Here is a 19751-nt window from a genome sequence, read left to right on the forward strand (position 1 = left end):
AACACTAGAGGTGACTTCAAATATCTCTATTATCAGCTCTGTCAAGTGCAGAGTAGCTGAGTCTAGGGGGCATCCAAGGAAATGTACTAGTCAGCCAAGAGGTAATGGCTGTCCCACTGGCACTGTGCGTCAGGGTAAGACTTGACAGTGCAGATGCTTCTAGCAGGCTTTCAGTATGGACAAAAGTACAGCCAGCTATATGAGACTTCTAATAAATATGTACAAGGGAAGAGGAGAACAAGCTCAGCGTTCCAGGGGCTGTTCATGCCCCAGAGAGCAGGATCGCTAGAGGAGAAAGAACACTGAGACACATCCTCACAGCTAGAGCTGCCTCACAGTGGAGCAAGTCTCAACAGGTTGAAGGGAAATTTTCAAAAGGAAGCGAGGTTGTCCCATCAGTCCACATTCATCAGGAATGCAACAGTCGCTCCTGAGAAGGCCTGTGCATGAGTGGAAGGCCTGTGCTACTGTTTCTTCCAGACTCTCAGGTGCCTCTGTAGCATTCCAACTCAGAGACACTGGATGAGGATGGGGAAGTGGGAGCCACCATAGGCCAAACCAAAGGTCCATGTATCAACACTAGGCTTTTCAAAACATCTTTCTGCTACTACCTCCAAATGAGCATCACAAATTTTAAAAAAGGAGCAAGCAAGCAAGCAAAATGCTATCCCCAAACAACAGTAAAACAACAACCAAAGCCCAGTGAAACCAGAGGCCATAGGGAAACACGTAGGTCTTTCCCTTCTGTACGTTATCTTGGGTCTTGTTTTGTTTTCCTGAGGAAAAATTCAAGTGTTGAATTTACACCTTGTTTATTTATTTAGCAAATAAATTAACTGGTTAGTTTCCGAGACAGGCCTCACTGTGCAGCCTGGGCTAGCAAGCTTTTAGTCTTTTCCTCCTGGGCTAGCAAGCTTTTATCTTTTTGTCTTTTTTGATTTTTCCTCTGGAATGTGAGCTGAGTAGGAAGGTCAGCTGCGTGCTTTCTTTGCCTCTCTGAGCTAGCAGGTTTTCACCCCAACATCTGGATCCTGAGTCATCACTGGTAAAATTGAATAACTGGGATTTTTATTCCTTATAACAACAGGGATCTGCCTGCCTCTGCCTCCCAAGTGCTGGGATTAAAGGCATGCGCCACCACTGCCCAGCTGAGACACTGTCTCAAATAAACAAGCAATTTTCATGTGGTTCTAAGCAAGGCCTCCTACATGTTACAGGGCTAACAGCCACCCTTCCTCAGCCACCTGCTATTCCCAGACTCCAGAGAACTTACCTAACAATGCTGCTGCCTGGCTCCGGCCTCCGAAACTTCGGCTAAAGGAGCTGTGCCTGCTCGCATAAGAGGCCGGCCGGCTGGGCAGCCAGGGCAGGAGGAAGGCAGGAATCTCCGAGTGCACAAGCTCCTCTGCCACAAAGGCCACCTCAAACCATTTGCGCTGGAAGCTGGCAAAGTCATCCCCTCCTGCCGCGTGCCAGGGGGCAGCGGGCTGCTGCATAGCCGCCACTGGGGAAAAGCAGAAGGAAGTAAAGGACTCCTAACCACAGGGCTTATTTTCTGATTGCTACATGCTACAACACAGACAGACAGACTTTGAAAACTATTATGCTAAGTGAAAGGAACCAGGTATAAAGACCCAGAGATTACAGGACTCCACACATCTGACATAGCTAGAAACAAAAGCCTACTGGTGCTTGCACAGGAGTGTTTGGAAAGGGAGGAGTCAGGCAGGGACAGCTAACGAGGAAGGGCTGGTGGCTGCACAATAGAGCGAATGGCTTTTTAAAAAAAATGTAGGCTGCTTTTATATAAGTTTTAATTTAATTTTAAAAATCTTATTAGTTTCGCAATAATTTCAGGACATAAACTATGGTGAGGTTTGTCTCTTCTTTTTCTATTACAGGGTAAAAATGGACACTATCTTTACAAGAGTGCGGTCAAAGGCACCAGCTATACACCAGAGTGTGCGGACCCAGAGGTGGAAAGTGATTCACTTCCAGCCAGTCTCCACGCAGCCGAACTGCATACACTGTGGAGGCTGGCCTCCGTCCTTGGTGCCGCTAGAGCTATGCAAGCCAGATATACTCTTCTACAAAGTGTTCCCCATTGGAGAATTCCTTTTTTCCTTTTCTTTTTCATTAAAATCAGGTGGGGCTTCAATATTACTAAGTAGCAGGGTGTTTGCCTAATGCGCAATCCCAGAATCAAAATAAACAGGCAAATACACACAGTCAGCCCCCTGATCTAGCTGCACATCTCCAGAGTCAATCACACACATGCAAAATATTTTGGGGGGTCAGGAGAGTATTTACACTGAGTATGACCACTTTTGTTTCCTGAGCAAATAGTACAATTCAGCAGTACCTTATCAGTTATTGCAAATAATCTGGGGATGATTTACAGACTAAGGGAGGGGTTAGAGAGGAGCACGGCTGCTCTTGCAGACGACCTGCATTCAGTTCTCAGCACCCACATGGCGGCTCACAGCTGCCTGTAACTCTAGCTCCAGGGGACCCAACCTCAGCTTTTGGTCTCTGTTGGCACCTGCACACATGAGGTGTAGACACACACACACACACACACACACACACACACACGGTGTACAGAGAAAAATAAATCACTAAAAAATACAAGAGACTATAAGCAGGTTATATGTGAAACCATGTGATTTTGTGTACAGAACTTGAGCTTTTGTGATTTTTTTTTTTTTTAAATCTCAGAGGAGATAAATTCCCTGAGCTATTACTCTGACAGCAAAGAATGACTTGGTTTAAAACATGTCTTGGGAAACTTGATAGGACTAGGTGGTCTTCTTGGAGAAGTACGTGGGACCTGGAAGCCCAATAAGTGAAAAGCACATCGGAGCCCACGTGTTATCATCAGAACCAACTGCGCTGGCTGGAGACAGCGTGGGAGTGAAGGCGTCAGAACAGAGCCCCGTGGAAAGCTCTGAAACAAGTACCTGGGGCTCTTTTAGGCTTATCTTTCACCACCACTGTCCTCAATAAAAGCATGCTGTAGCTGAAAACACACTGTCAGGCTAGAGGGATGGTTGTGTGGCCACGAGTGCACGCTGCTCTTGCAGGAGACCCCAGTTTGGTTCCCAGCACCCAAATCATGTGGCTTACAACTGCCTGTAACTCCAGCCCAGGAAGATCCAACACATCTAGGCTCTGTGGGCACCTGAACTCACACACTTGCGTTCACACCCACACCCACATATTCATATTCATATTCTCTCTCTCTCTCACCAAATACATCTTTTAAAAAACCATTTGTTATACTTAAAATATGTACAAATGCTAAAAGAAGTTAACAGAGTTTCATTCAACTTAGAACAGAAAGCCACACACGGAGCTCAAGATGCACTGACATGAGAGATTAGGAAAAGCACTCGCCCTGGGGCAGCCGCACGGGCTTTGGCTCTGACCTCGATCGGGCTCTTTGTCCACTACTATCTTGTAGAAATAGAAGCCATAGATGAAGGTCCGCCAGGCTTCGCCAGATGCGTGTGTTATGAGCTGCTCTTCCAACATTTTCTAGGAGAGACAACGAAAACCTGAGATTCCTACGGGTGACATCTCGGTCAAGGCAGCTAAGTAACAGGAGAACCGAGCTCACACCCTGGGGCCCCATCAGACACCGAGAAAACGTGAAATGAACCAGGTTTCAAGTTATGAAATGTATGTATTTCAACAAACACTTTGAACATACAGAAAGTAGAGGAAAAATTCCAAGAAGATAACCATCTAACTTCAATAAATTTAATATTCTGCTAGGCAATGTGTTCCTCTTTAGGGAATGTCTCCCAAGATCCCCAAGGAAGCCCTGGTTGTGGTGGACACCCCTGTAATCCCCTGGGGAGGTGGAGGCAGGAGGATGAGGGCTTCAGGTCGTCTTGGCTCACTGATCTCCCAGACCTCCCGAGGGCTGACCCAGTACTGCTCCTGCTGCCGCTTTTCCCATCACCTGTGCTTCTTAAATCATTCCATAAAACAGAAGGGGGTGGAGGGAGGAAGAAAAAGAAAAAGAAAAAGAAAAAGATAACAAACAACAACAGAAACAGACAGGGAAAAGACAAAAGTTACCAAATTCTTTTTGTAGATTTTAATTTTAATCCTGTGCTTGTGAATTAGAGGAATGAGAAGATCTGTAGATGAAATGATTTTCATCTACAGATGAATTCAACGAATTCAATGAATACAATGATTCCATCACTGAAATCCCCATGAAATTCCAATGCCATTCTTCTCAGGAGCAGGGGGAAACCCCTTACAGTTTATATGGAAGCACAGCCAGCCAGTGTAATCCTGAGCAGATGGGATGCCGGAGGGATCACCACCCCTGACTTCAAGTTACACTACAGCGCCTCACAGAGCAGGGCGATACAATACAGGACCAGACTGAACCCAGGCACCCCCAACCACCTGCACTTTTGCAAAGATGGCAAAAATGACTCACTGAAGAGAGTGAGCACTGGGAAAACTGTCATCACCACCACAGTTGCAGTGTAGATCAAGAATGGATCAAGAATCTTAATGCAAGACTTGGAACTCTGAAACTCTTAAGAGGAAAAGGCAGGAAAGACACTTAAGATCTAGGCATAGGCGGGGATGCCTGAATAACACCTCAGGAAATAATGTCAACAACTGACAAACAGGAGTTTATGAACTACAAGCTAAACTACAAGGCCTCTGTGGAGACAGCCTACAGACGGGAGAAAGCCTCTAGTTACACATCTGACAGGGAATTTGTGTCTAAAATCTGAAAAAACGCAAAAATAAAAACAAATAACCACTAATCAAAGAACCCCATCAATAAATGGACTAATGAAGTAAACAGAATTCTCAAAGGATGAAATATAAAATGGACAATAAATGTCAAAAATGTTTAGAGAAATATAGATTAAACTTAAATGGAGAAGGGCTGGAGAGATGGCTCAACGGTTAAAAGTAATGGCTGCTTTTTCAGAGGACTGGAATTCAGTTCCCAGCACCCACATGGCAGCTCACAGCTGTCTTTAACTGCAGTTGCATAGGATCTGATGTCCCCTTCTGGCTTCCACAGACATCAGGCACACATGAGATGCACAGACATATGTGTAAGGAAAACACCCAGAAAGTTTTTCTATGTCAGAAAAACAAAAACTACATATGAATTCTACCTTATCCCGGGCAGAAGGGCAGCATTATGATTGGGCTGATGAGCATCTCTGTAGTCCCAGTGTTTGGGGAGGTGGAAACAGAAGGCAACAGGCTCAAGAGAAGGAAGGATCAGCGGTTAAGAGCCCCTTACAGAGGACCCATGACAGGTGCTCACAGCACTTGTAACTCTAGCTTCACGTGAGCTGACGCCCTCTTCTGGCCTCTGTGGGTACCTACAAACATCTGCCTACAGACAGATACATAGACACACACACACAGACACACAGACAGAGACAGAGACACAGACACACACAGACACACACACACACACACACAGAATAAAAATTGGTAAAATACAACAAGAAACAGCCAGGTGGTGGTGTGCACGCCTTTAATCCCAGCACTTAGGAGGCAGAGGCAAGTGGATCCCTGTGAGTTTGACTACTTGAATAAGGATGGCCTCCATGGCTCACATGTTTGACTACTTGAATAAGGATGGCCTCCGTGGCTCACATGTTTGACTACTTGAATAAGGATGGCCTCCGTGGCTCACATGTTTGACTACCTGGTCCCCAGTTAGTAGAAGTACTTGGGAAACAGTAGGAGGTGTGGCTCTGTGGAGGAAGTGTGTCATGGGGGCAGGCTTTGAGGTTCCAAAAGACCCATTCCCAATACACTCTGTCCCCTACTTTGTTTGAGATGTGAGCTCTCAGCTGTTCCTGCCACCACACCCTCTCTTAGCCATCACAGACTCTAACCTAACTATAAGGCCAAGCAGTCACTTCTTTTATTAAGTTGTCTTCATCACAGCAATAAAAAAGTAACTAAGTAACATTCTCAAGATGATTTTTAAAATATTTAAATTCTTTTTTGTTTCACTTGTTTTAAAGATTTGCTCATATATTAAGAATTGGATCCTCTGGAGCTGGAGTTATAGTGGTTGCAAGTCACTTATGTGAGTGCTGGGAAACAAATTCTGGTCCTCAGGAAAAGCAATAAGCACTCTTAACCAATGAGCCATCTCCTTTCAGCCACAGGATTTGCTTGTTTCTTTTATGTTGTGTGTACATGTTTATGTCTGAGTGTATGTCTCAAGCAAAGTTTTAAAAGTTTTATGTAGATATACATTGACATTAAGAATTAGGTATTTTATAGTATTTTAAATTTAAATAAAAGGTATAATGCTTGTATTATTTTATCAACTTGCTTATATTGATACCATGCTTCTGACATTTATCCACATTGGTACATGTACCTTTGACTCATGTCATTTAAATTGACAATAGCATTTCATTTTATCAGTAAGAAAGCAATATTCTAAAGGAGACAGGAGTTTTAACCAGAGAAAAGCTATGCAAGACCTCCAAAGAGGGAAACGGCAATCATATTATTATTCAAATTAGTAAATTCACCATGCAGTGCTGACAGGACAGCTGGTCAACAACTACCCTGCTTTCTACTGCAGACCTCAGTATGGGTAGGATGGTGGGAACCAGCTTAGTTGACCTGACCGTATTCATTCTTTGCTTAGTTCACCGAACAGCGAGTTGAACTTGGCAGTAATCTAAGTGCCTACAATGTGCCAAGCAACAAGCAAGTCTTGGAAATGAGCACTAAGAGGTGGCCCCATCCATGAACAAGACACATGAGAGGAAGTGACTCCTCAGCCTGGTGCCTTTGTACTACTATGTGAAGAAGCCGCTGATGCAGACCCTGGAATTCAACCTCGGGACTTGGATACAGAGGCACTGTCAGGGTACATGTGGGCTTGGGGATGGAGAGCCTTCCCTGAAGAATCTTCCACAGATAGTTATCTCAGGGACAAGAACATAGAGACTCTGTCCAAAATATTCCAGTTCAGACAAATCCTGGTAGACTTAAAAGTCAAAGTGCATACACACACACACACACACACACACACACACACTACACCTGTTTATGTATTTCTAAGACAGGGTCTTGAGATATATAGACTTGGTCGCCTCTATGACAAGCTTCAGTCTCTTTCTAGGCCTAAGTTCCCATTCCTCAGGAGAGAGAAGAACCTCAGAAAAAGGGGCAACCAGCCAGAGACAGCCAAGACCCTTTCTGGCCTTAAAAGAAGTCTGCAAGCTCCCCTCGGGATCGCCACCATTTTGTATGAGTGAAGGACCCCAGCATGCTGGAATTCTCTTTAGAATAAATGTTCTTTGTTGTTTGCGTACTACTTTAGCCTGGGGGGCTTTCTTCAGTGAGCTCTCGATCCTAACAGTCTCACTATGGAGAACAGGGTGGCGTCTAACTTACGATCCTCCTGCCTCCACTTCCTCAGTGCTCTCGGAAGCTTGTACTCCCACTTCAGCCCTAAGGTCTTCAAAGTGCTTCTCAAAGGAAGACCCGTCCTTTCATTAACCCCAGACAGGCCTCGAGCCTGCTAGGGACACAGCCTCAAGCCCACTTGCGAATCTCCTTACTGGAATGGAACGGGTAGCTAGCTACTTGTGCCGCAGACCCTGCCTTGCCGTCTCACCTGCATGATGTCGACGGCCATGGCCTGCGTCTGGACCCCCTCCACGTTGTTCACCAGCCAGTGCACCACCTCGGCGCTGATGAAGCAGCACGGAGAAAGGCCCTTCTGTTCAGACAGCAGCTGGACCCCTGTCCTGGGCTCCAGAGAGTACCCAGCGGCAATAAGGGAAAAGAAAAGATGGGAAATAAGGGTTCCCCACGAGAGCATGCGGTGTCGGAAGGGAGGGGTCTACAGACAATTCCTAGGCTGAGAGAAAGCCCCATAACAGGATAGAAGAACTGAGTGGAGAAGGGACATTTAGAGAAAACTTCACCTGCCAGTATTACACTAGGTGCTTCACATAGGAATTTAATCATTGCATTAGCCATGTGTGTAAACACTCATAGTAAGGACTGGCAAGTTGCTTGCCTGCCACCAAACCTCACAACTTAAGTTCAATTTCTGGTAGCCATATTGGAGGGTGAGGATCGACTCCTGCAAGTTGTCCGCTGGCCTCTAGACATAACTGTAGCCTACTAGCACCCATACATGTGCAGGCCCTCTAACTCCCCACAAATAAATAAATAAAATGTAACTAAAAGAAATCTCATTGTGGGCTGGAGAGATGGCTCAGAGGTTAAGAACACTGGTTGCTCTTCCAGAGGTCCCTAGTTCAATTCCCAGCAACCACATGGTGGCTCACAACCATCTATAATAAGATCTGAGGCCCTCTTCTGGTGTACATGCAGGCAAAACACTGTGTATATGATAAATAAATAAATCTTAAAAAAAAAAATCTTGTTGTACCTGGACGAAATGGCACACACCTTTAACCCTAGCACTTACTCAGAAAGCACAGGCAGGCGGATCTCTGTGAGTTTGAGGCCAGTCTAGTCTACAGTCAGATAAACCCTGTCTCAAAACAAAACAACAAACAAACAAACTCAAAAGCCCTCACTGCGTAAATGAGGGGCAAAGAGAGTCTCAGGGAGGTCAGGTGACTTGCCCATGTCTCACAGGTGGTGAGTGGCAGAGTCAGGTATAAATCTACCCACCCAGCCCGCTATGGCAGCCTTCCTCAGGTACCTTCTGCCCTGGCTTCATACATGTGCCCAGTCACTTACGAGGGATGCTTCATGGCCTCCAGAATCTCCACCAGGGTAGAGGACGATGTCAGAGAGCTGGCTACGTGCTGCTGAGAGCTGAAACACAGTAAACAAAGCGACATGGCACACATGGCATCAGCAGGTTTTTGTTTCAGTGCTGTGTACTGAACCAAAGACCTTACACATTTTTAAAAGGCAAAAAGAGCTGGGCGTGGTGGCGCATGCCTTTAATCCCAGCACTTGGGAGGCAAAGGCTGGCAGATCACTGTGAGTTCGAGGTCAATCTGGTCTACAAAGCAAGTCCAGGACAGTCAAGGCTACACAGAGAGACCTTGTCTCGGGAAAAAAAAAAGGCAAAAAATTTTGCAACTAAAGACATAAAAACATTCACTCCAGGTGCGGTGGTGCACACCTATAATACTAACACTCTAGGAGGCAGAGGCAGGGGGACCTCAGTGAGTTGGAGACCAACCTGGTCTATAAAGCAAGTTCACGACAGCCAAGGCTACACATGAAAACAGTGTCTCAAAAAATCAAAAACCAAAACCAAATCGAACCAAAACCAAATAAACAAAACCCACTTTCCTCTTTGATTACTATTTGTTATGCGCTTGCCTATGGACGTCACAGGCTTTGGAACCGCTGAAGCAGGAGTTACATGCAGCTGTGAGCCACCTAATGTGGGTGCTGGGACTGAGCTCATGTCTGCTGAAGAGCATGGCAGCTCCTAAGGACCCAGATATGTCTCTACCTCCATTGATAATTATATTTTCTAGAAGACTTAGGCTGCTCTGAGTGTGCCTGATGGCCTCTCACATGTTACTTACTGAACTCTGACCAATCAAAGGGTGTCGTGTGATAATTTTAGGAGAGTTCACAGGAAAGAACCCTGAATTATCACTAAGGAGCTGAGGGACCTTAGATTTTGTTGATCTTTATTTTTTTAATCTGAAGACAGGGACAGTGCTATTCATGGCTTTCAGGGTAGTGTGGGACTAACGTGTAAAACAAGGTACAAGACTGATGATGCGGTTCCTAAAATGGTAGCCAGCACTAAAGAAAGCCAGATTAGCTAAATGAACCGGTGAAGGCCCAAGAGTTGGGAAGCATCAGAATTCAGATCTGCATTCAAGTGAGTCACATTCCAAGTCCTGATCTTTCTACCGTCTGCTGCCAAATTCTGCCTTGAAGGTGGGATGGGGCTTAAAGCACACTCAAAGCAGCTGTGGCGGCACACTCCTGTAGTGCCACCACTCTGGAGGTGGAGTGGGGAGGGTCATGAGTGTGACATCAACTTAGGCTACTTGCAAAGACCTGTTACAGAGATGGGGATGGGGAGATCTGGCAGAAAAAAAGAGATTAGTACTCAGCAGGTGAGTGGCCCCACCATTCCAAACTAGTTAGCTCTGGGTCTCCACCAGGAACCCCTCAAACTTTCCCCTTTCTTCTAGCCATTCTTCTGAGAAACTGCGGGGTTGGGGCAAGGGTTCAGGGCTCAACACAGCATTTTGGAATCTCAAGCCCTGGGCTAACCCCAGCACTGCAATTACAACCTAGACTCAGAATCCTAGGGCTGGAGGAAAGCCTTTGAAGAAAGCGTCCTTCCGATGCCGGGTCTGAGCTCAAGTGTGTAGTCAAGAGACCACCTTCTTCTACTCACAAACACCTTTACAGGCAGAGACCTCATCTTTTCTAAATGCAGCTGTATCCGTTGCTGCAAAGACCCTGGTGATGAAATGGGATGTACACGCTGTAATTTTTAGTCATGGGTCCTGCTTCTGCCTACCACATCATATTTGGTCTTCTTATCTTGTGGTGGTTTGAAAAAAAAAATCAGCCCCATAGGCTCATAAGCAGTGGCTCTATTAGGCGGTGTGGCCTTGTTGGAGGAAGTGTGTCACTGAGGGTGGGCTCTGAGGTCTCAGAAGCTCAAGCCAGGCCTGGTGGCTCACTGTCTCTTTCTGCTGCCTGCGGATCCAGCTGGATACAGAGCTCTCAGCTCCTTCTCCAGCACCGTCTGTCTATGTACCGCCATGGTTCCTGCCATGATAGTGGCCTAAACCTCTGAACTGTAAGGCAGTCCAAGTGTTGTCCTTTATGAGAGTTGCAGTGGTCCTGGTGTCTCTTCACAGCAATAGAAACCCTAACAAGACACGCTTCCAGCCTACCGCAGCTCCTCTTTCTCCCAAAAGCAGAAAAACCCTGCCTCTCTGCCCTCTCGAGCAACAAGGAAGCACACGGATGTACGCTCCTCCAGCACACCGTGCAGCCCCTCCAACCTCCTCCGTGGCAGGGACCAAAACCCAGCCAGGTCTGTCGAGGACGGGGGCCTGAGACAAGTGAGAGGAGGAAAGGTAGGCCTGACCAAGCATCACCACTGCTAGACAAAATGAACACACAACGGTGGATGCAGTAGGGGCAAAATCAAAGCAGAGTTTATGACATAAGGAAATGCAGTGATTGCCGACAGAGATCACTAGCGAGTATCCAAGAGGACTGGCTGCTCTCAGGGAAAGGGGGCAAAAGTCAATTTTCGCAGAACATAGAGCCAAGATCTGCCCAGTCAGTATAGTCATGCAGAAAGAACAGACTAGGCAGAACGGCCGAAAACTAGCGTAGCCAAGAAAGAAAGAAGTTTCCCAAAACTGATGTGACAATGGCCTCAAACCTAGGGCACATCACCCCATAAACATGTACAGTTATCACGTGGGTGTTTTTATTTTGAGACAATTTTCATAATCCAGGTTGACCTCAAATGCACCCGGTGGTCAAGAGTGGCCTTGAACTGCTGTGTCTCCTGCTTTTATTTGACAAGTCCAGGGATCACGGCTGTGCGTCCCCATGCCTAGCTTAAGAAACCACGAGGGCTGGAACTCAGGTTTATGTATGCTGAGCAAGCACTCTACCAACCAAATGAGCTATATCCTTAGACCCTGACTGAAAAAAACAGTGGGGGTGGGGAGCGTTTTGAGACAGGGTTTCTCTGTGTAGCTCCAGCTGTCCTGAAACTCACTCTGAAGACCAAGCTGGCTTTTGAACTCAGATTCACCTACCTCTGCCTCCTGAGTGCTGAGATTAAAGGTGTGCACCACCATGCCTCGATCCTGATTAAAAATTTTAAAAATACCTTCACCTTTAAAAAATATCAAAGTGTGTGTGTGTGTGTATGTGAGTGGCCTATGTGGGTACACAAGCCAAACTCCCCATACCACCCCCAGTGTGTGGAGGTCAGCGGAACAACTCTGTGGAGTTGGTTCTTATATTTGGCTTATATTTGATCTCCCAATGGCTTGCATGGCCATCTTACCAACCCTACCATAAGAAGCTCAGACACAGCATTGTGGCATATACCTTTAGTCTCAGCAGCACTCAGGAGGCAGAGACAGGTGGATCTTTGTGAGTTTGAGGCCAGCCTGATCTGCATAGTAAGTGCCAGAACAGCCAGACTACATAACAGAGAGGCCTTGCCTGAAAAACAAACAAGCAAGCTGGGACACTTACTTAGAAAATGAGGCACAGGCAGCAGCCTCTCCCCTGGATTCTTAGGAGCAGGAAGAGCCTTGTTGACCCACGTCATGTGACTCATCTACTGCTGACTACACACCCATCTTGTACAAGGCACCATGCCACGGGCACCATCATGACTAGGACTGGCATGATGTCTGATACCTTCTTACCTTCTACATCTCTGAGAGAACACAGATCCTCCACCCTGCCACTCAGCTCTGAGGACTGATTCCTCCAGGGTCCCGCATATGGTTTGTAGCAGTTAGAACATGGCCCAGAGTTTTGGACTCCCAATTGCTATGCCTTTGGTTAAACTTTTCCCACCCATCAGAAGCATCAGTTTGGTTATGTTGAGGCTCACCTGCAGTCACCGGAGTTTGCAGAGGGAAAGGCCTGTTCCCCCATGCTCTGGGAGTTCCCAAAAGTCTGACTGCTGCCCCTATCCATGGACTGGCATGTGCTGACCCCTAAACTGGTGCCATCCAACACCATAGCAGCTGTTTGGTCCACAGATGCCTGCAGGAGGGTGAAAAGTTAGTACATGGATCCAAAATAACCAGAAGTAACATAACAACAGTACATAAATTATGCTGGTTTATTAAGTCAACAAGCATCTTATACATATTCATGCTGCCACAGTAAAGCTACTTACTCACAGGGTGTTTTCCATTCCTCCCATTCTCAGTCCCCATTGGTCCCTGCTGGAAAAGCCAAGTCTAGAGACCCCACGCAGTCCTGGGTACACTGCCTTGTCAGAGAGATTACAGACTCACACCTCTAAACCAAGGCACAGAGCCAGTCTATCACAGTCACAGCGATCACCGTGGTACCAGACTCAAACCATAAGATGGGCACTGAAGGAAACTCCCCATAAGAAGATCACAGAAGGCAAAGTAGTGCACACCTATAATCTCAGCATCTGGAGGCAGGAGGATCTCTGTGAGTTTGAGGCCAGCCTGGTCTACACAGAGAGTTCCAGGCCAGCCACAGGTACATAGTGAGACCTTGTCTCAACAAAGAAAGAAAGAACACGGAAGTCAAAATCATCCCTTAGGGGACTGAGAGGAGGAAAGACAAATGGGTTGTCATCCCAGGAGGCACCTTCTGTCTACCAGGACACCCTTTCCACCCCAATCCCCTGTCCTGTATCTGTCAGTGGTGTCGGTGATACACTCAGTTTTCTGACAGTCCAGGTTCAAACCTCAGAGGCATCTGTAAGTTGTCCTCTAGACCTGTGCCCCACCTTTGCCCACACTAGAGGAGGTCACACAGCCAGGTAAACTTCCTCCCTCCTTATAACGTCATGTCCAACAGGCACCTGCAACTCCTCTTCATGCAAATAAGGCATTTCCAGCACCTTGGCCTAGGCCTATGATGTACACTCACCCTGAAAGCCTCTACCCACTCCCCAAAGGTTTAAGTAACCTTTGTTCCCCCCAAGTAAATGAGCTGTCTCACTGAAGCCTGCTCCTCTGAGTCTGTTCTCGCACTGCTCACCAATGCCTGAGGTCTCCATACCCCGGCTGTTCCCACCTTGCCTTCCCTCTATGGACCCACTGGTTGTGGTCACAAGCCAGCCAGACCATAATTTATGATCTGATTTATGATCTCAACACAACAGCAGCCATTCACCAAGTATTTGTGTAGTACTGTCCTATGGTTCCTTATCTCACCAGCTAAAAACCCACCTCAACAGGTCTTCAAGTACTGTGGTTCCCAACCTTCCTAATGCTGGGAGCCCTTTAATCCACTTCTACGTGCTGTGGTAACTGCCAACCATAGGATCATTTTGTTGTTACTTCATAAGTGCAATTTTGCTACTGTAATGTAATGTAAATACCTGATATGTGGGATATCTGATAAGCAACCCCTACAAAAGGGTTGTTCAACTCCCAAAGGGGTCACGACCCACGGGTTACCTTAATGTTTCCTGGCCACAGCAGCACCCAAGTGGCAGAGTTCACTAAGCCTGCTAAAGGAACTGCTCAGAAAAGTAGTCTATGAATCTCATTTGCTTTAAAGGTCCTAAAGTACAGGATATGCCCCATTTACCTAAAATTCCTGCAGTATCCACTAAAAGTTACAGTCCAGACCAAATGTTTACAAAGAATGACTAAACCTTTCAGAGCACTCTAAAAAAATTTAACAATAATAAAGCCTTTAACTTATAGGGGTTTTTTTTGGGGGGGGTGTTTGTTTGTTTGAAACAGGGTTTCTCTGTGTAATAGCCCTGGCTGTCCTGGACTTACTCTGTAGACCAGGCTGGCTTCAAATTAATAGAGATCCTCCTACCTGCCTCTGAGTGCTGGGATTAAAAGTGTGCACCACCATGCCCAGGAAATTTAGAGTTGCTGAATACATCCTCTAGACAGAGCCTTCTATTACTAGGTATTTTGTTAGATGATGTAAATATTGTTATTTCTAAAACAGAGCTTGTTATCTCAGCACTAATGCCACTTGGGATCAAAGGTATCTTTGTCACAGGGTGGCCTGTGCACTGTAAGATATTGAGCAGCAGTCCCAGTCACCATGCTAGATGCCAGTAATACTAGCCACAGATGTGTCACATGTTAGATGCCAGTAATACTAGCCACAGATGTGTCACATGTTAGATGCCAGTAATACTAGCCAGAGGCATGTCAAAGTGTGTCTAGATATTACCAAGCATCTCATGAGATAAAAAAACTGCCCAAGCCGGGCATGGTGGTGCACACCTTTAATCCCAGCACTCGGGAGGCAGTGGCAGGTGGATCCTTGAGAGTACAAGGCCAGCCTGGTCTACAAAGTGAGTCCTGGACAGCCAGGGCTACACAGAGAAACCCTGTCTCAAAACACCAATAACAAACAAACAAACCTGCCCTGGCTCTAAAAGAACCACTGAGCTTTTCAACAGGAAGGTTCAACGATTTAAAACACAAAACAAAATTAAAACACACACGCATGCACACACACACACACACACACACACACACACACACAGCCAATCATGTTGGCTTCAATGGGCACCATCAACACCCAGAAGTACAGCAAGAGGCAGTTTGCAATAACCAACCACCATCTATCTATCTATCTGTGCACAATCACTAAGGCTGCGAGCGGTGGTGCACGCCTTTAGTCCCGGCTCTTAGGAGGCAGAAGCAGGTGGACTTCCATGAGTTAAAGGCCAGCCACGGCTATAGAGTGAAACCCTATTCAACTCCTCCCTGCAAGAAAAGACCATGGTGTGAAATTGTGAGGGAGATGTAGGCTGAAGGGGAGAACATTCATGATCTAAATACTCTGTATTCATATATTAAATCACCAAAGAGTAATAAACAAATATGCATTAAATTGACTTAATCCAGCTTCAGTATACAAATTACCTTGTGGTGTAAAGACACCTTACCTCCAAGAAATAAAATCCCACGGACCATCAAGTCTCTTAAAATAAATGTTACAGTATTTGTGTATAACATATGCAAATCATCCTGTCTACGCTGACATGCTCAGTCTTCTAACAATGCAACACAACAATGCCGTCTACAAAGTCACACTCCAGCAATCACACAGTCCAGTTATAAAACAAAACACAGAATTTTTAAAATTCTGCTAATGTTTGAAATTCATGATTTTGTGTTAGGATGCACTCACAGCTGTCCATAGCACATGTAGACCACAGGCTGCAGGTTGGACCCACTTGCATAAATTTAAATAATCTCTAGATGACTTATAATACCTAGTGCATAGAACAGCAGTGAGAACAACTGTTACACCACACTGTGGAGAGAATAAGCTACAGGAAAAAGGTCTGTACATGTTCAGAATAGACATAATTTATTTCTCGCCAATATATTTGATCCATAGTTGATTGATTATGGATGGATGTAGAGGACAATTATACTAATTCTAATCATGGCTGGTATTGATTGTATACTGAAAGCCTACCCAGCACCATGCTGTTCACTTACACATGCAAGATTAGAAGTATGTGAATTTCTAAACATATAGGTATTTCCTATTGTTTTTAATGACTGACAAAAACCTTACTTGCACTATGATCAGAAATGTGCTTGTTATAATGTCATTCCCTTATAAATTGTTAAAAACATTTATTATTTCTAATGCTCAAAATGACCCCATCTTAAATTACTATTACAATAAAAAAAATTAGGTTCTAAAGCATAGTTAGTACTGAAGCACCTTGGTATAGCACCAAAGCCAAGATTTGAAAGCAGCCCTCTTACTCCACTGTATGCTACAAAATTAATGTCAACCGTTTTTGTATATTTTATAATAATTAAAATAAAGAGAATAAAGGTGAGCTGGGTGTGGTGGTGCACACCTTTAATCCCAGCAATCAGGAGGCAGAGGCAGGTGGATTGATGTGAGTTAGAGGCCAGCCTGGTCTACAAGGTAAGTCTAGGACAGCCAAGGCTACACAGAGAAACCCTGTCTCGGAAAAACAAAAACAAAAACAAAAAAACCCAAAGGTGTGCAATTTAATTTTGCATAAATATAAAAAGATAACTTAGTACCTTCAGTAAGAATTGGATTTTTAACTTATCCATCTTTATTGTTGTTGCGTGATTTTTTAAAAAAGATTTATTTATTTGCTTTTTGTATATGAGTGCTTTATCTGCATATACACCTGCATGCCAGAAGAGGGCATCAGATCCCAGTATAGATGGTTGTGAGCCACCATGTGGTTGCTGGGAATTGAACTCAGGATGTCTAAGAAGAGCAGTCAGTGCTCTTAACTACTGAGCCATCTCTCTAGCCCTGATTTTTGAGACAGGGTCTCTCTCCATAACTCTGGCTGCTCTGGAACTTGCTCTGTAGACCAGACAGGAGATGCATCTGCCTCTGCCTTGAGTGCTGGATTAAAAGTATGAGCCACCACGCGTGGCTTTACTTACACACACTATTACAACACCAGGAGAGACAAACATCACTCATTCAAATGGACACAATGAATCACTCATTCCTCTCTGGAACTGACCTCTACTTACTATTGTCAGTTGTAGGAACTTAGTTTTACAGGTAAATTCCACTACACAAAATAGACTATAGATCTCTATTTCACTTCTGCTGACTTTGCTTATATTAAATTCTGAGTCTAAAACACCAATAAAGAGTCTTTTATTTGAAAGTAAAAGGCCTTGGGGCTCGAGAGACGGCTCATGGTTAAGAGCACTTTGCCCCCCTCCCAAAGGATCGAGGTTCTACCCCGTCACCCACATGGCAGCTCACAACTGTCTGTCACTCCAGTTCTAGGGATCCAATGCTTCTTCACGAGGCATGAATATGGTACACAGACCTACACATGGGCAAAACACCCACAAACGTAAACCATAATTAAAAATTAAAAAGAAAAGAAAGCACTGGCTAGAGATTTGGCTCAGTAACTAAGAGCTTTTGCTGTTCTTAGAGAGGATCCAAGTTCAATTCCCAGCATCCACATGGTGACTCACAACCATCTATAATTGCAGTGCAGGGGATACAATGCCCTCTTCCCAGCATGCATGAAGTGCAAATGTACACAGTCAGTCAAAAACAGTCACATATAACATAGTAAAAATAAATCTAAAAAAAATTATAAAGAAAAAAGAAAGTAAAAGACTACAGAAATGAGCCTAAGTCTGTTAAATAAACCTCACTCTCCCAGTTCTCCTCAGAGGACAGTGTAGGGGCCCAGCCACCCACTAGTGCAGCGTCCTTTTACCGGTGTCTTTAAGTCACATTCTTCTCACTATATTACTGTATAGGTTGTTACAAAGATCATGTTTGTAAAGCACTGGCAATGTGGGGGCTCAATAAACTGGTTTTCTGACTTCCACCAAAGAAGGGCTCCTTAATTTATCCGGCTGAGCCTCGATAGTCCCCTTTCCTTAGCTAGATCTGCTCTGAACAAACCTTGCTCACTCTTTCAGATCTCTGTAAGTGGCTCTCTATAGCTAAGTCAATTTCACGTAAGACTTAGAGGCCTTCATAAAGAGCCCTGTTTGCCTTCAAAGACCCATCAAAACAGTAATTACCAGTGCTAATTACAGGGTGGGTTTTGGGTCAAGCCTTGTGGGTCATGGGTTTGAATCCCAGCTCCACTCTGTACCATAGAAAGCAACTTCTTTGTCCTTTATTTCTCCACTTATGAAAGTGGAATAAAGCTTCTGCTTAACTTCACTTACACTATAAGGTGAAATGAGCATGCGTGTTAGGCAGGTGGTAGGTAAAGACTTTAAGGGCTGGAAGGCCCTCCATGACCTCATCCAAAACTTTCATTTGAAAAATAAAGGAAGCCCAAAAAGCAAGTGAGCCGCCCAGGACCAAACATCATTAGCCTATGACATAGCTCATGCCTATTTATAAATGCTGGTTGTTTTTTTCCCCCCACCACTTCCTGCCATACTGTTTTAAATTTATCTTGGCTGTACCAGGAGGAGAAAAATAAGTGTTCAGTCCTTAAATATACATATTCCTTGATGCTTATAAAATGTAAAGCACAGATGCTGCAATGTGGCAATAACGAGACTCAAGGCAACTGGGTGACCACACAAGCAGCAGGGAGAAGCATTTGGCTCCGCACTGGTGTGGCTGGCTGCCTCTTACATGAATCTCTCCCATTCCTTTTTACTGCTGTGAACACCAAGACACCTCAGATTCGATCCAACTTTATCTGCTCAGAGATAAACAGAAGGGCGGCTTGTGGCTTCTGCCAACAGGATGGGCATGCACAAGCTGGAGGTTGGACTAACCTGAGGGTAGAAGGCAGAAGATGCTGTGCGTGGGCTGCGGACAAACTCCATAAAGAAGGCCCCATCCTGAAGTCGGAGGAGGAGGAAGCAGCAGCAGCAGCAGCAGCAGCAGGTGCAAGGTAGCCAAGAAATGGATTGTGTGTGAGAATAGGAGAGGAGGATGAAAAATAAGTAAATAAATAAATGAAAACAAGAGGGAAGGAGAAAATCCACGACATGAGGGAATGGGGTGGGGTGAGGATGGAGGACAGGGAGCAGGACTGGTCCAGAAAGACAATATCCAAATGCAAAGCATGTGCAAGAAACCACACCTCAAACAGCAGAATACCATCTACGTGGGCGAAAGCACCCAAGCTGAGGTACAACCAAGCTCCTTGTGTGTACCTACAGCTTGAATGCTTCTGACTTCCTTCAGATCTATGGCAAGGAAGAGGGAAAGCCCCAGAGCATGTTGGGAACAGTGGGGTAAAGGCAGCAGTAACAGCCCTCTGGGGGAAAGACAGGGAAGACTAAGACTTCTTCTGCCTGTTAGTCACTACATGAGGCAGCAAAGAGTAAATGGAGACAAAAGTCTTGGGTCATCTGTGCATACAGGGGATGCAGAGGCAGCAGTACCTGCTCCTCTACTGCCCGGCTATCAAAAATCAAAAAACTAAGACATAAAGTCAGGTACATAAGCACTAGTACGATGGGCTTCCTGAAGTGATAACCCTCTCTACTTGTGGCTGGGTATAAATGCTCATGTATTTGAAGCAGAAATGACCAATAGGAATCTCA

The 19751-nt window shown here is 45.3% G+C and overlaps 1 protein-coding gene across 14 annotated transcripts in view; it reads right to left on the reverse strand.

The window, feature by feature from the left end:
- Positions 1-19751, reverse strand: part of DEPDC5 (DEP domain containing 5, GATOR1 subcomplex subunit) — a 119526-nt gene that overhangs the window by 15563 nt on the left and 84212 nt on the right. For 9 of the 14 annotated variants that reach the window (XM_084799234.1, XM_084799235.1, XM_084799229.1 and 6 more), the window contains 6 exons: positions 18975-19040; positions 12605-12759; positions 8755-8832; positions 7652-7784; positions 3429-3537; positions 1274-1504 (listed from right to left, as the gene is read on the reverse strand). In XM_084799234.1, the coding sequence (XP_084655360.1) occupies positions 1274-1504; positions 3429-3537; positions 7652-7784; positions 8755-8832; positions 12605-12759; positions 18975-19040 (772 nt within the window). The remainder of the gene's footprint in view (positions 1-1273; positions 1505-3428; positions 3538-7651; positions 7785-8754; positions 8833-12604; positions 12760-18974; positions 19041-19751) is intronic. The other 5 variants (XM_084799232.1, XM_084799241.1, XM_084799240.1 and 2 more) reach the window with 2 other exon arrangements.

This window comes from Acomys minous (genome assembly GCF_964271855.1).
Source record: "Acomys minous genome assembly, chromosome: 10".
Taxonomy (NCBI): domain Eukaryota; kingdom Metazoa; phylum Chordata; class Mammalia; order Rodentia; family Muridae; genus Acomys; species Acomys minous.